At 37.7% G+C, this 17465-nt stretch overlaps 1 protein-coding gene across 22 annotated transcripts in view; it reads right to left on the reverse strand.

Annotated features, from left to right (window-relative positions):
- DLG2 (discs large MAGUK scaffold protein 2) overlaps nucleotides 1-17465 on the reverse strand; it is a 1057033-nt gene that overhangs the window by 316670 nt on the left and 722898 nt on the right. For all 22 annotated transcript variants that reach the window (XM_054188265.1, XM_054188269.1, XM_054188274.1 and 19 more), the window contains one exon: nucleotides 16389-16558. In XM_054188265.1, coding sequence (XP_054044240.1) covers nucleotides 16389-16558 — 170 coding nt within the window. The remainder of the gene's footprint in view (nucleotides 1-16388; nucleotides 16559-17465) is intronic.

A 17465-nucleotide genomic window follows, 5' to 3' on the forward strand; every position in this document is an offset into this window, starting at 1 on the left:
AGGGTGCAATTTTAAGATTGTCATATGCTGATCTAAAGTCTCACTACTGCCAGAAGACATAATTCTGCTCTTCTCTGTGCTTTTGGCCACACTTTACCACGGCCTGTCTTGTATTAGCCATGAAGATTTTCTAGCTGAAAATGGCATGAAAACCAAAACAGTCTGAATCACAGACCAGGTGCATATTTGCCAGCATCTACAGAGACGGCAACGCTAAGAGCCGGCAGCTGAGGATGGGGTCAGATCCACGCATCACTTTGCCGGCAGCACAGTTTTGTACAGGGCACTTTATTATAGATTTTTGACTCCTATGGAGATCAGTGCAATGTTATCACTGCTGCTCAGCAAACTCAACTTGGGGGATGTGGCAAGATGGAAAGCTGCAGGGACAGGAGCAAGTAGGTGAAGCGATTAGGACAGAAATGGCTTTTTAGGCTAGCAATGCACCTGAAAAAAATTCAGTAAAAATATGCCTTTAGAGCATGAGCCCTACTGGGAGGAAAGGGAACAACAAAACTGTTCTCCTAAGCTTAAGAGAGAGAAAGAGAAGTCAGCAATTATAGGTTTGTAATGCTCCTGAGAGCTAAGACAATTTTGATATTGCTATAGCAGAAGGAAATAATGTAATAATGATGCTCATTCACTATTTTTCAAATTTTTGCTCTGGCAGTACCATGAACCTTTCCTGATTAGAGAATGAAATATCAAACCTTTAACTCGCCCTTTCAAGAGAAGCGCTGGGCTTCAGAAAGTTGGCTTTAACCACCTTTGGCAGCCTTGTGAGAATGTTTTACTCAGAGAATAGTCATGCACAAGGGTTGAAAGCAGAGGGAAACCACACTATCTCTACTGTCCTTTTTTTTTCCCTAAGACAAGTTTTTAAGGCAATTAGCCTCATTACTGTAAATATGCTCTTGCAGCTGTATTTATTTTAAGTGCATCCCCTATTAAAAATACAATTTTCCCTTAATATGTAAATGATAATCACCTCCCTAAGGTTTTCATTTTGAGGAGAAGTATCTGGAAATGGGATCAACCTGGCAGAGCTTGATCTCACTGGTGTAAACCCAAGAGGAGTACCCTTTCCCTGACTGTCTTCTCTCTTCACCAGACAATTCAGACAAAATCTTGAAGGTTTTTTTCCTTTTCACCCACTGCTCATGCTCTTAAATTTCACTTGACCTTATTCGATTCCTGGTGCATCTCACATAAATTCAGATGCCTAACTTTTGGACAAAGAAACAAAAATAACATGCCATGGTTCCTCTGCAGTGCCGAAAGAATCATAGAATCATAGAATTGTTAGGGTTGGAAGGGACCTTAAAGACCATCTAGTTCCCATCCCCCTGCCATGGGCAGGGACACCTCCCACTAGACCAGGCTGCTCAGAGCCCCGTCCAGCCTGGCCTTAAAAGCTTCCAGGGATGGGGCTTCCACCACCTCTCTGGGCAACCTGTTCCAGTGTCTCACCACCCTCATGGGGAAGAACTTCTTCCTAACGTCCAGTCTGAATCGACCCATCTCTAGTTTTAATCCATTCCCTCCTGTCCTACCATTACCCGACATCCTAAACAGTCCCTCACCAGCTTTTTTGTAGGCCCCCTTAAGATACTGGTAGGCCACTACAAGATCTCCTCGGAGCCTTCTTTTCTCCAGACTGAACAACCCCAACTCTCTCAGTCTGTCCTCATAAGAGGGGTGCTCCAGCCCTCTGAGCATCCTCGGGGCCCTTCTCTGGATGTGTTCCAGCACGTCCATATCTTTCTTGTAGTAGGGGCTCCAGAACTGGACGCGGTACTCCAGGAGACAAGCAGGCAGTTACAGAAACCTGGAATGACTGCACTGGAAAGATCCAAAGAACCTGCTATTGTTTTTACATTATATATTAACTCGGGCTCAAATGCTGAAATATGGTTCACCTTCCCTGCACAAAGCAGACCAGTTGTTTCACGCATAGGAACCAAATTTATGCTGACAGTCGATCATAGTTTGTCTGTCATTAATAAATAGTACCTACATAATTTTCTGCAAAAATTACTATAATTACTGACAGCAGCACAAGTTATTTCCCTCCCACAATAACATAAATGAAAAGCGTGTGATCCTGTAGATGTGCACACTAAGACCTGTTTTAAAGTAGTTATTACTTTTTGATGAGTTGTTAATTTTTTTTTAAGTCATGGTACTATGTAAAGCTGTGCTTTTCCTGCTGTTTTTTTTGGATCAAGATTCATTCTTGAAACCTACAGACTTGATGCAGGTGATAACTATTCTAATTCATGAACAAATGCTATTTGCTTTGTATAACATTAGGTGATATATCCTTAACTGAGTACCACTGGGTCACTGTTTTCTAAGTTTGATAGGTCTTCTAGACAAATATTTAATAATTTATCACCAATAAAATGGAGACAGAAGGAGCAGTCTGTCAGTTTGGGGTCTGTTTAACAACCATAAATGTCAGGGAGAGACTCATCAGTTTCTTTTGTTCGTCCCCCATCTGATGAGGGAAATTTAGCATTTATCTTCTTATCACTGTTGCAAAGCTGAACAGAAATACTTTCTCAAAAAGCTCTCCGCCAATTACGTTGAAGCTTGAAAATACAAAATGAATTCAAAGTTCATCCTGTAGTCTCTTATCTATTTGCAATCAACCCATAAATAAGCTGTCATCCATTCAGTTACTTCCTTCTTTAAAAACATGGGGAGAAATCAAGACACAAATTTATGAGTAATTTTTATGTAAGGTGATTTCAAGAGCCCTGATGTTAAAAGTTTGCAACTATATAAATGATGCAGAGAGACAAAAGAGACGGTGCTTATTGAACTGTAGTAATAAGGTGAAGACGCCCTGAAAATGAATTCATGAGTCATTGCACTTTGCTTTGACTCTTTTTGTCTCCCTGAAATGGTATTTTGGTCCCTTAGCTCAGTTTCCTGATGATGCTTTCTTGCAATACTCTAAAAGAAACAAAGTGGAACAAAAATGTTTTACTTGCCAGTGAGAAGCACCCTATACACTTACAGAGTAAAATGAGTACAATCAGACACTTGTGACTTCTCAGAAATTATGCTAAATATTTGTAAGGGAATTGTACTCTACTATACATCACTAGAAAGGTAATGTGAACCGATAATTGAAGCCCTCATTCACAAATACAGACTTTTCAGACTGGTCCCAAAGCATGAAAGGTTTTCTAAGAGCTTGTGCTTGAGAGCATTGAGACTCAGACTATAACACTTATATGTGATTGTTTCAGTCTGGGTTACACTAAGGATTATCTCTGAGTAAGGGTTTCCTTGATATTTCTCATCAGGGCTCTTCGCGAGATACAGTATAAAACAAATCCCTGCTATTAGTCCCTTGAGGGGTTCTATCTAGGAGGGGTATGGGTATTAACATGGGCTTTCCATCAGCTATTTATTCAATCCCTGAACTTCCCTGCAATGACAAACTCAATGGATCATTTACTCTGTCTTCTCTACCTGAGGCAGAACCAACTATAATTTCATCATGGCTAAAAAAATGGCTGTCTGGCACACCTGGATATTTCCCATGCTACAGACCTGGTGACCTTCCTGGTAACCTATCACTTCACAATCCTCACTTGTTTTAAATCCGGTCCAAATCCTGTTTATTATAATTTGTCTATTAAATTTTGTTCCACACCCTCCTTAGGGCACACACAGAGCAAACTCACTCTTCAAAGGTGTGCTACAAGGCAAGAAGATTGTTATCAGGCACCAATAAACCCCCTCTAAGTCTTTGGTATTTCAGATGAATGACTTCAGATCACTCTTTCCTTGTAGGACAGGCTTCCTAAATCTCTGATCATTTTTACTGCTTTTCCCTGGAGTCCCTCCAACCGGCCTATACCCTTCTTGAAGCGGAAAGCTCAAAGCTTACCTGTGAAGGATGAAAGGATTGCTCATGTGTCTTATAAACCATACCTCAATTTATAAATCCCAGTGTAGGATTTGGATGTTTCGTCACAGCATGATGTTTAAAAGTCAAGATGCTACAGCTAACAAAGTTCTAGATACTATTCTATGGGATTCTTTACCCTACAGTTTTCTGTTAAGCACTATTTAGTAGATTATTTGATTATTTCTGCTGATAGCACCTTGCAGTTTTCCCTGATGAATTACACTTTCGTTTTTTTCAGAGCACTTTCAGTGTTAAACCCTCCCAGCACATGGTGTCAGCTGAGAAAAAGGTGAAAAAGAGTTGCAAAGAGAGGAGTATGGCATCCTCTGGTAACCGTTACTCTTCAAACTTTTTCTAGGTGTTTATAAAGAGATTTCCTGCTTGTTCCAGTATTTTTCTGAAAGCAAACTGACGGCTTTCAGAGGTCTTCGCTCCTCTTGTTCACTTCAGTGAAGATGAGTTTTCTGCTTACCCTTTCCGGGTTTTCACATTGCCTTCTCCATGCAGGTGTTCAAAACCAACCATTGTCAGCACTCAGATTTCATCAGTTATGTTTCGGTGGTCTGGGATCAAGACCATCAGGACCTGCAACTGCAAAAATATCTAACTTCCTTAAGTGCTGCCAGGCCTGTTCCTTCTTCATTTGAGACTGGGGTCTTACCCCTTTGTTGCTGGTTTTAATCATGATAGCAACCTCATCACAAATGACCTTTCTGTGAAAACTGGTGCCAGCAAAAATGTAGGCACTTCTTATATCTTGCCTCGAAAGCACCTATCATCTCAACAGCTCTCTGTAACTACAGAGTATGTCTCTAAACTACAATTATTTTCACTGCATTACAGAGGAGATGTGATTTGCTATAACAGAATTAAAAGTAGAATTTAAAAATAACCTATGGGATTTGATAATCATTCGAATTAAGAAATGGTACACATCTGACCTACAGACTGTAGGTAAGATTTACCTCTGGCCTACCATTTACACTGAGTTCATTTTTCAATTACGGGATATAAAATGTAAATGTGCTTACACTAAACAACTTTTCTAAATTATTTGCTGTAATTTTATGTTTCCTTATTTCAGGTCTCTCTGTTTGTTGGAGTGGCTAGTATGTTTTTCTGCTAATTTCATAAGACATCCTGCACATTGTTTTGCATAAGAATCAAAACAAATAAAAAACCAGAACACGGTTTAGGGAAAAAATATTCTATTATGTCCTTATTTGCAAATATCACTTTCCAAAATAAAAATGTCAAGCATGCCTTGAGGATATTGTTCTTTTAGCTTATGCAATATATCTTTTATCATATCCTAAAGACTTTTTGTGTCATTATATCTTTTTTTTACATTTCATTCAGCTCTAAGATCTTGTTTTGCAACTGTTTCTTCCTATCAAAGATAATGATTGCACAAAATTATTTCCAAAGAATCCAAGAGAAGGCCACTTATTTGTTCATATAAATCACTACTCCAGATTCAGAAGCTGACATCCTGGGTAATGAACACAGGGCTTTGTGCTCTTGGAATCCTTTGGATATAATAGCTAGTGTTTCTGGTTTCACAAGACGTTCCCTCCACAGATATAATTTCCTTTTTTAAGCTTTCAGAGTTGCATTTGTCTCAGAAATGACACTCTAAAGATGTAAGCATTAAGTTGTCTCTCTGCCTTTTTTATAACAAGTCAGCCAAAATGTACCCTGGAAGAGGTCACAGGAATTTTTTTCATCTACCAAGAACACCAAATGCTTCATGTTGAGAATAACATATCCCCTTGCCATTGTCCCAAGTGGCAGAGTTTCTGAATGAAAAAATCTGAAACGAGTCTCTGTAAGCAAAGAAAAAGAAGTGATACTCTCTCACAAATGGCATGGCTTTACTGCTCGCTCGAAAGAAGAGTTGAAGAGCAGCTGTCAATGTGTCAGGGAGCACAAGTCTTTCTCACAGCAAGACTACACTTTGCTTCTGCAAGAAGCTTGATCTCCCTGCATCCGCGATATGGGAACCTCTGCTACATGTCGAAATCAGCTGCCCTTTGTACATGTCACTGATGTGACACTTGTAGTTCCAGAATGTTTGTGCACTGGAGTCCCAGAGCCTAGACTTCTTGGTCTCATAGCTTAAGATGGTACAATTGGAAAGTATGGTCACCTGCATAGACCATTTGTTTCATGGCAAATGGCAAAGGGTCTTCTTCCATCTAAAATCCAAAAGAAAAGCTGCCATTTATAGGGATACAAATATAATATTTAAAGAAACAACAAAACCAAAAAAAAACCCCTAACTGATGAAGAAAAAGCAATTTTCCAAAGCTGTTGGACAAATTATCTAAAATAACAAATGTTAAGCTAAGGCTAAAAGACTGTAGGGAAGTTTCTTTTTGCCAAGTGTTGAGATCTGGTTACCAGCTTTTAGCCAAGCAACCTAAGAAAAACCCAAGTTGCATTCTCTCTTTTGTTTTCATTAAGGTTGACTGCAATTGTAGCCAAACTTCAAAATACTGAAAGCAAAATGAGGATGACAGACCTGTAGAAAGGATGGGAATATAGTATTGGAAATAGTAAGATGAATGACTATTTGCAATTAATCACTTTGGTGTCTGGCTTCTAAGCCAGCTATTCCCTTCAGATGTTCAGAGATGCTTTAATGTAACTTCTTCCATTTTTTCAACTAGTGGAAACAAAAGAATACTACTGACAATCTAGAATATTTTTTAAAATATTCTACAGACTGATATTTTATTTACCATATCACTTGAACCTTTAAATTTTCACCCAGCTTTGTTACTCTACCACGATCAGAATCTCTAATGCCTTTCTCAGAAGGCTTAAAATACTGACTGTCTGCCTGTGTTCAGGATTATAGAAAAACAATGAGACAAGAACAAAAGAAAAATGACTAGCTACAGGTCCCCAAGCTATAAAAAATTAATTAAATACAATTTATTCTTTTAAAGGTGCTTTTCATGGCACTACAATATTTTGCTGATGCATGTTGTCTTCCAGACAGCAGATTTCTTAAGAAAGATCTGGACATCTAAAAAACTATCAAGACGACAGAGCTTGCTACATAGATAATTAACTGAACAATAAAGGATGAAATCACTGCTCTGTAATTTCACCTGGTTAATTTGCACATTTGGCTTTATGAAGCTCTGCAAAGAAGCAAATATAAGGATTTTCAGACTTAGTTGCAAGTGACAGATGTGTCAGTGAACGTATTCCACATAGGACGCTAAAGCCTTAATATATCTTCTGTTGCATCAGGATGTCACGTCAGGCTCACAGCAACTGCTGTCATATAATTGTTTATTTATTAAAGTGGCGAAAGATCAAGCATGATCATTCTCCAAAAGTAACTTGAGGAATTTAAACCAAAGAACGTATAGGTAGTGAAAAAAGGCAAAGAAAACTGCCACTCCCTAGACAATTCTCACTCCACTAAGAAAACAGAAAGAAGACATTGGCCTCTTGCCTACAGAAGGGCTTCTTTCCACACCCAGCCCAGTAGCTTCACAAATGACGCCATTCTCCTTCCTCATCTTTTGATTTATTGTGTATCTGGAAATACTGATGAGCCACTTAACACTCTGCTACACTGTCTGCTGCATCTCCTCCCTTTCTTGTGTTGGCCTGATGAAAACAGCAATGGCAAACATAATGAAAGGGAACTTCTCTAACTCCCCTTTTAACTTTTACACAGCACTCTAGTCTGGGGCAGGAAATGATGAAACTATTCCCTGACCCAGAAATTTAGAATCTAAAGGAAAAAAAGGAGTACAAAGGCATGCTATAATTACAAAATTATGAGAGCTACTGTAATTACATTCCATTTTGTCACGAGAAAAATTTAGAATTGGAAAAGAAGCTGGCCAAGGTCTTGTGTTACACTTGTCACAGACAAAAAAAAAAAAAAAAAAGCACTTAGTGGTGGAGACAAGTCTTTGGGATTGTTAAAAATGACACGGAGAGAAAGGCAGCAGTGTCAAATAGCATCCCAAAGCACAGACACCACAGTTTTCCATACAAACCCAAACAAAAGATGTTGCAAGAAATTTTTCAGCAGTGCCCCAGAGATCAGTATGTAGCTGGGAAATCCATTTAGTAAGCCATTTCCTTTGAAGCATTTCCACAAGGACGGGATAAATCAAACACAGAATTTTAAAAATGGTCTACTTTATTCTCACCCAGAAGTAAGCCATAAGAGCCAAGCCTGGAGATGTATCCCTTACTTACCCAACAGCTGAGCACAGAAATTAAAAGCCCTTTCTCTCTGTATGGGTGAAGGAAGCGGACAAAGAAAAGAAAATGCAACATCTTCCTCCCCTCAAATTTCCAGTGTGAGGTTACAGAGCTAAACACGCCGAGGCGACAAGACCAGTATCAAGGGGAATCCAGTAAGTCACCCTAACTGCTCTTGATTCTCAGCAAAAGCCACAGAAGTAACTTTGACCACAGCAAAAGGATTGACATCTTACGACAGAGAATGATAAAAAACAAGGTCACATTGGTACAACATCCCACTTGCTCTCTCTAGTCAAAGCTGATGAAACTATCTAGGCAACTGGATAATAATACAGAATCCCTACCTAATTCAGAAAGGACAAGCACAGAAGATTCCGACAATTGAAATGTCAATGGTCTACCTAGCTCCAAAGATGGCTGAATTTGGTCTGATGTGGCAACAATTTCATACCACCACCTTTTGCCATTTAACTGCAATTGTAACAAACAAGGTGACAGATTTACTTTCTTTCTCCGCTGAAGACAAAAAGAAGGTAGTCAAATATTATTTTTTGAGAAACAAAATGTCAAGCTTTTTGGCACCCAAGCCTACCTGCGCATCCTTCTTTCCCTGTGCCGCTGCTGTTGCTCAATTGCAGCCACAGCTCATTGAGATGAATCGCGTTCTGCCGAAGCTGCCTCATCAGTAAGTATTGCTGAAGCAATTTGGTAATGATCTTAATGCGCAGTGCTGGATTTTTATAGCCATCTCAATTGGCTATTAAAATACAGCACTGCACTTTGAAATTGCTACTGCACCACTTCAGAAATAGTTAGCGTGATGGAGCTGCAGAGAGTACTGTTCATTTCATCAGAAACCTCACTCTTTGTGAATGACTTCTGGCAGCAGATATTTTAAATCTATTATGAGATTAGATGCTCGTTTTGCATATTAACCCAGGATTCTTAGAACTGCTTGGAGAGTTCTTAAGAACTGAACGGTTTCGAGGGAAAAACAAAACAAAACAAATATATGTATATAAAATTGCCGCACAGTCTTCCAAGTCATTTTGTTTATTCCTATACTGCTAATGGAAAATGACATTGAAATGCAAAAGACGGAAGTCAGAATTATCATGAAAATAAAAGACTTCGAACAAGTGTTATCCTGCGGCTCACGGGATAGCTCTAGTTTTAGGTGATACAACCAACAAGATGGATGGGTTTTGAATTCCATTTGAAATTATCCTTGTTGATTTGGAAAATCATTACTTTATCGATTGGCTACTTAGATCCAAAGATGGCTGAATTTGGTCTGATGTGACAACAATCTGATACAACCGTCTTCTGCCACTTAACTGCAATTGTAACAAAAACCATGACAGATTGACTTTCTTTCTCTGCTGAAGAGAAAAAGATGGTAGCTAAAACCTGAAATGCTAGAACTGAAGTGCCACTCTAATAATAATAACTATTATTATGCAAGCTTCCAATAAAGAAGCACTACTTTTCCTCAGGAATGGAAGGAGCCACTCTACAGAATGAATGGCTTTTAAGAAATATTACATATATGGTAATTTATACAAATGAGGTGGCAAGTCTGTAGTGACCAAAGGCAGATTATACATTCAATATTTTATTTGTGCCATAAAGCAGAATATGATAATAGCAGTTGTACATAGATATCATCACTTAAATTAAAGAACAAGATCCTCAGTCTGTGAAATATGAAGGCGCAGATATAACCTCCCACTTTTTCTCCATCAGGCATTGGCAACACTAATATGTCAAAATATTTTTGACAGCAAAGTCTTTGATAGCACTATCACAGAGCTTTCTAATTTTATGTGTTTCAAGAGAATACAATTTTCATGCAATAAACTACACAGATACTCACATATTCTTACATTAGACAATCCTAGCCTGCAGGGAAGTCATGCCTTTTAGTGCTGTTAACTTACAAATGATGCTTTTGAATCACTATCTTAAAATTGGAAAATTATGTACTAGTACTTGACAGAGCACTTTCTGCTAATTGGATGAAATGCGAGTCCCTTCAAGCAAAGACATTTCACAAAAAACGGTATTTTAGTTTCAGTTTTGGTGGTATTCTATTTATATCTGTAGTAAGTGACAGTGTGTTACAGTAATATGAAGTGAAGCACTTAAATTAGAGTTGAGAGCCTAAATAGTTTGTTAAATCTAGGTTTGGGAAAGTTTGCCTGCTTCCTCATTTTTCTTCAGGTCTCTTTTTTAAGTTGCCCCATTTTGCTCTGTTTTAGATCAGGGTTCACAGAAACCTGACAGTACAGAAGGAGGAGAACACCGAAAAACAGAAGTAAATTCACAGCTGATGAGATCGTAAGACTGAAATTCTAAAAGACCATAAGAAAAGGTTTAAGATTCTGTTCAAACTGTGAAAAAACAATTTTGTTCAAAACACTTTGGAACTATAAAAACATTTCTTAGCATGAAATAAAAAATGTTTTGAAAGGTTTCAAGTGATCATAAATTAACAAAACATCTGCCTAACTTGCCATCAAACCCTCTCTTCCCAAATACTAAAGTTTGCCATGCAGTATTTAGTGTCCCTTAAATTAGAGAAAATATGCCAGTATAGTAGTAGAAGTGATAGCTATATTAATAAAAAAATACGTATTGTCATCACGTCAGCCTGAAGCAAGCATTTGCAATCAATTTTCAAACAGGTACATCTGGAAGCTCTCAGTGCTCTCTGAAATTGGGAAAGAAATAATTGGGGTTCTTTTACAAAAGCTTCCTCTTTCATTTTAAGTGTTGTAGGTATTACCTGAGACAAAAAGGTAACCTTTGGCTTTGCTTTAGTAGATAAAAATTATAAGATTTCTCCTTTCCTTTCAGGGAGCAGCGCTTGTAAAAATTAATAAAACCCAAACCCCTATTCTGTTGTTCTGAATTTTTTAGCAGACATTTTAAAATACACATAATTCTACTGTACTGTTTTGACTGTTTCAGTTGTCACTGCAAGCTGGGATGCTATCTATGCAGCAGAACACAAGATTTTTCCAATAAAGCCATCAGACCAAACTAAAATATGACAACTTCTATGAAACAGAAGTATGAACTTCTATGAAACTATAGACGGCAATAGACTAGAGAACATTTCAGTAATAATTCAAGATAAATCTACACTGAAATCATACCTTATATTGATGGTGAAAATCTCTGCATCTTCTGAAGAAACTTCTGTAACTAATAAATGAGTTAAAAAACATGCTACTTAAAACATTCTTTTTTTAGTATAGTAAAAAAGCTTCATTACTACACAGTCACTATATTCAGCGTCATCAAGAATAAAACAAATACTTATATGAAAAGGAAATCTATCACGTGCTGCATAGTTGCTTCGGGCCAGAACAGAAAACAATGAAATGGAAACTCTGGAACTGGTTATGCCCAATGACTTCATCTAACATTTAGATGGATACACATAATTCAAAGGATAAATGCGTATTACGCCCTTTGTACTCATCCCATCTTATTTTTGAGTATTTTATTGAGATGCCCAGTTTAGGAGCTTAGTCTTTGCTGATCAAGAAGAAAATTAAGATAAGGAGGATAGCCATCCAGAGAGAGAGAGAGAATTGGGGTGAACAGTGTTTAACAGAGGCATTAATTTCTAAATTAGAGCCCCAAAACATAATAACACTCCAAATGTATTAAATGAAAAGTCCTGATATGGCCCTAATTCTAAGAACAGGGAAGAACAGAGGGATAAGTGCCCCCAAATATCTTTTGTTAAGTGCCCAAAGCTGGGTGAGGTCAAAATGTATCATTGGCTGCATTCACCAGGAATGAGAAAAAAGTGTGCTTACAGACAACAGAAAAGAGCCATAGCTGCTATCTGTCCAGAGCCTTTCTGTCTAAAAGACAGTGAACAAAAGGGCAGCTCTAGCCATCGCTGCAAGATTCTGAAACAGTTCAAACACTGTAAGGACAGTTACTATTGAATTGGCATGAAGGGTGTGGGAAATTGATCCTTTTTCTCTACGATTTTATACTCAAGCCACCACAATATCCAAATGGCAGAATCAGCTGTCCTTTATATTATTCCTTTTTGGGGTGTTTTTAAGTCTGCCATTTCTCCTCTCAAGTTTCCTAGTATTCAGCTATTTTGCTTGACGTACCTTAAACTTCATTTATGCAGTTGTGTTTTCTTTTAAGGTGTCACATTTCCTACAGAATTGAGGTCAGAAGTTTGTTAGGTGATCCAACACTGCTGTAGTTTATGGAATCATTATTTTCTGCATTATATTGTTTTCTTCTGGTATATAATATCAGCTCTTAAATTATCAGTTAGGTATTGGTAAGTAAAATATTACACAGCCTCTGTGTTTAAGCTTCTGACTGACAGAAATTTCCTACAATAGTAGAAATCCATTTTGTTGGCTGATTCTTTAAAAAACAAAAATTTAAAAAATCAAGTTTAATTTGTATAACTAATCTTACATCAAGCATACCACTCAATACTTCTGGTTTTAGTAAAAAGTAGATTTGCAGTGTGATAGGATAGCACGAAAATCCCAGAGGCCAGCGGAACTCCTTTGGTTTATAATCCCCCAGTCAAATGCAATCGAACGGGCTTGAACACTGTAATCTCTGAATAGTGACTGAAGGCTGTAATTCACTGCTCACACACAGCTCTTTGCAGGCTCTTATAGGAAGCTAATACACAAGTTATATCACCAGGCCAAATACCACCATTAAATTGCTTAGTTTTGAAGGTCTGCATGTTTGTTCCCCGGGAACAAATACTGCAGTGTACGCAATCCATTCTCATTACTGTTCGTCTTGTTATGCTTCCATCCAGAGCAAGAAAAGCATATTACTTAAGGACAGGATTTTCAGTAGCCTCTAAATCCTATTGATTTTCAATGAGAAAGCCCCATTGTATATCCTTCCTCTGTTACAGCCCTCAGCTACTGCAAAGAGGCTGGCTGCTAAAACCGCAGGTGTCCTGAGAGGGACTGAAATAAAACACCAACTGTTTACTACCAAATGCTATGCAAAGCCAAGCAGTGAATCAGTAAAATCCCATGTCTGACGGGAGAGACATACAAGAGGCACACAAAAGACAGTCTCCCAGGCGCGTGAAAGGGAAGAAGACCCCACAACGATCACGGTTAGCAATTACCTTCAAGACACAGACTATAGACATCAGCCAACATTACCAATCAGGTGTGGCAAACTGACGGATGCACAGCTTTAAACATCTACACAGCTGCAGCTCTGTTTGAAACCCTGATTTTCTGTTACACAACTCATTTTTCTCTCTGTCTACTTCCCAAAAAGCCAAGTTAAAGAGTTACGTGGCCTTTTAGCACGTACGATGCTTCTGTAAAGGGGATCTGCATTCAAAAGGGACCACTGCAGCAATTACCATGACCTTTCCTCTGCCGTATGCCCAAAGCCATTGGTACACAATGCGTATTTAACTTCTAAGGTTCAAAACAGATTTGTGAAATTAACCTACTTTTATACGGTGGTTGCTAGCTAGAAAAATTAACATCCACTTACAAAAAAAATCTAACCTTTATGGACTCACAGCTTATACAATTCCTCGTCCTGAATACCTCAGATGAAATGAAAAGAATATTACATAAAAAGCCTTGCAAATTTCCTTCCTTATCACCTTCAAGTGCTGAAAGATATGATCTACTACACATACACAGGCAAGCTAGTGATCTCTGAGTTTACATGGTATTACGGAAGCCAAGACTTGCTTTCATGTGGTAAATTCTCATCAGAGAGAGGAATGAACTCAGTGTATGCTGAGTTATGTACAGACAGACAGGGAAAGAAGCAACTCAAAAGACATTTGCTCCTCTAAGTTTAGTACAGAACAGCCTTATTGTCTAAAAAATAGATCCCCTTTCTTTATTCACTTTGTGACTAGGAAGGAAGGAATGGTGCGGGAACTACCACGCTGATTTTCAGGTCCTGCTCTGGACACCGAAACTTCCCAATTTCACTCTGAGAAGTAAGAAACACTGTGTATATAGATGCTAAATTGTTCTTGCACTGTATAATAATGGTGTGAAAGAGCAGTTCACAGATAAATCACCTGAAATATGAGTAGATAAGCATCACACGAATGACTAGCACTGAAACCTACAGCCAAGATTCACAGGTTTTATTCTCAAATTTTGGCATGAGTTTAATACTTCTCAATAGATAGTTTATTTTTCATGGAAGATTTTAAAAAATTCAAAGGAAAACTGCTACAGGCATTATAATTAGGATTGATAAAATTTCCGACCAATCAATAACCTATTTTCTTCATTCTGCTTTTTTCATCTGTGGAATATAGAAAGCATACAAGGGTGTGCTTCCTTACTGCCTCAATCATAAATATAAACCCCCTGAATTTTGCAAAGAACTAGTCCATCAACTTTCTTTTCATCCAAGTTTCCCGTTAACTTATTTCTATGATATCAAAGTGAAAATTTAAAAACTATATTCAGCTTAACAATAAATTTCAGAATTTGTAGCACATATCTGTAGTAAACTTCATATAAGAATATAGCTACAAAATTGATGTTTGTAGCACTAAGCAGCAAAGTTTCTTTAGCTTGTCATAAAAGGCACCTTTTTGGTATCCACTCTCTTTTATGAAAATAAATGTAAAAATAAATAGTTTCAGGCATACAATCAAAACAAACACAATACAAAAATGTCATTAGATAATGATTGCCTCTCCTGTCCTTTTCCACAATGCAGCAAAAATTTGGTCATAGCGAATAATTTTTACTCTTTCCTCACAACCTGAAAGGATATGTTAATTTTAGTTTCTTTAGCCTTAGGTTGCTCAAAATGACTGTCATATCACACACTTAGTTTCATTCCAAAGCTTTGAAAACACCGCTGTCTGCACTGCTATTCTGAGTTCATACACATACAGAATCTCATTAGAAATGCTTTTCTATTAGAAAGTCAATTTAGCATTGTAATTGACCACAAGAACCCAGATTTTCGGGGGTTTATCCTTAGATGCATGTTTAAATATATCTTCCTGTTTGCCAAGAGCAGAGGACGATGAATATGTGTCAAATAAGCATGATATATGTGGCGTAATATTGAAAACTGTGCTCTCTTTGCTTACTATGAATGGATAACCTCAACGATTCCACGTGAATTAGAAACAAATATACTCAATTACCGGTATAAAAAACTATACAGAAGCATACTGTAATATTCACATGAGATGAAATGTAAACGAAACCACTGAAACAGCTACAAGTTATTCACTGTAGATAAACCGGGTACAATAATCTCATATGCATGGCATATATTGAGACATGCAAATTTCTTCATTTCATGTATATACCATTAACTAAAGACCTGCTTATGAAATAATTACCATGGATCCAAAAATCTAATGCTGTTCATTCTATTTGCATGTACTGTGAAAAATATCCATTTTCTTTGCTCAGAAATTAGTTATGAAGAAAAATACAATAGTCAGAGGGAAATTTCAGTCAGGAATAACAACGAAATAAAATTTGTTGAAAATAACACTTCTGCAAATAAAACCTTTTTGCAAAAGGAAAAGTGAAAATATAATATTCACAATTTGTACTAGTGCTTCTATAGAGGAGTTTAGATTTTTTTTTTTCTGTAATCAGAAGGTTCTGCTGGAAGTGATAAAGCTGAGTTAGACTATTGAAGGGTTCATGCTAGTCTTCCATGTAATTTTGTTGATGGATAAAATAAAATTCTCCTGCGTATCTGGGTAAGTTAGTATTCTTGGCTTCTTGATAACTGTAGGAGATATCACCAACATGAAAGTAAAAAGGATAAGTTGGGTAATCATAAAGCCTTCTGAACAAAGGGAGAATTCTGAAACTCTGTATTCAACAGCACCTTAAATGAAAGTCAAAGGTCTCAGGTACAGGAACTTTAGAGGAAGCATATGTGCTGCCAATGTAAAGCCTAATATCTCTGCATCTTGCATTTCTTCAGGAGGTAATGAGCCATCTCTGCAGTAAACATCAAATGAAACAAACCGCAACTCCTTGAATTCCTTTACATTTCAGGAAGAGACATGAAACCATGAATTCACGTTCTACCAGACTAACTTAACTGCATTTCAGCATTTGACAGGTCAACCAGTTAACAAATCAACAGTCAGATGCCATTTGTGCTACATGAGAGGTTAAGCATCGAGTTTAAAATGGATGTCTTTTCATTTTCATATTACCTTTAGGTCCTTTGAACAACTTGATCTCTACCACGGTCTCCAGAATAGGTCTCCTTCGACGAACATACAACCGCACTATGGACCCAGCCTCTTTCAGGGCCTCCACGGCTTTGCTGTGTGAGACTTCTGACACGTCGACCTCATTCACTCGCAAGATGCAATCATTGACCCTACAAGAAAACCAAAGAACCATAGATACTAAATGTTTCAGCCGTTATTTTGGACCGCACAGAGTTTTGCCAGTAGTGCTGCAAAATGAAGAACACTTCATTGGGAAGGCAGCCAGATGACAGACTTAATGCGATGTGCTTCATCAGCAACGAGACAGAAACAGAGCACTTAGTCCCTCCAGAAGACACACCTGCTTCAAACTAAAGTCTGCCTAATCACCCACACCTACCATCCTCCTTCATAAATTGGGGTTGGATCACTAGAGCGATAGAAATGAGTAATAAACAACTTATCCTTACAGACTTCATTAAAACACTTTTTACGAAACAATATAACCAAGTTGAAACATTCATGCTGCATGCTATTACTACTGAAGTTGTTCTTAAGGAAATCAATTGATTTAATTTAATACAGAGAACAGTAACTGTTCAAATGCCTCCTTAAATCTCTCATATTTCTTCATCAGAGCCATTCTAAGTTTTCAAAGTTAAAATGCAAACAAAAAAGCAGACAATTTAAAAGAGAATGTTTCACGCTAAATAATTTAAGTAAATTTCATTCTTTACATTTTCGTCACTGACTGTAGGCTCCAAGATCTGCTGTATGGTGATAGCGTCTGTTTTTCATAGAATACTAATAAAATTCCCGTATACTCTTACTTTGGGCATTATCTGAGGAGGAACTAATATGCTCACCCACAAAATGTCCTGGTTAGATGGAGTAGTATTCTCCTTATCTGACGTATTTGTCCAAGGAAATTACACCTTGAGAGCACTAAAATCCATCTCCAAAGCAACAGGCTAATGACTTAACTACTGGGCCATCCTTTCTTTGCAAATGAGGGTAACTGAGAAGAGCAAATTCTAGAGAACTAGATGAATTGAGACTATTGTTCTTATGAAGTAC

Source organism: Rissa tridactyla, chromosome 1 (genome assembly GCF_028500815.1).
Source record: "Rissa tridactyla isolate bRisTri1 chromosome 1, bRisTri1.patW.cur.20221130, whole genome shotgun sequence".
In the NCBI taxonomy this organism is placed as follows: domain Eukaryota; kingdom Metazoa; phylum Chordata; class Aves; order Charadriiformes; family Laridae; genus Rissa; species Rissa tridactyla.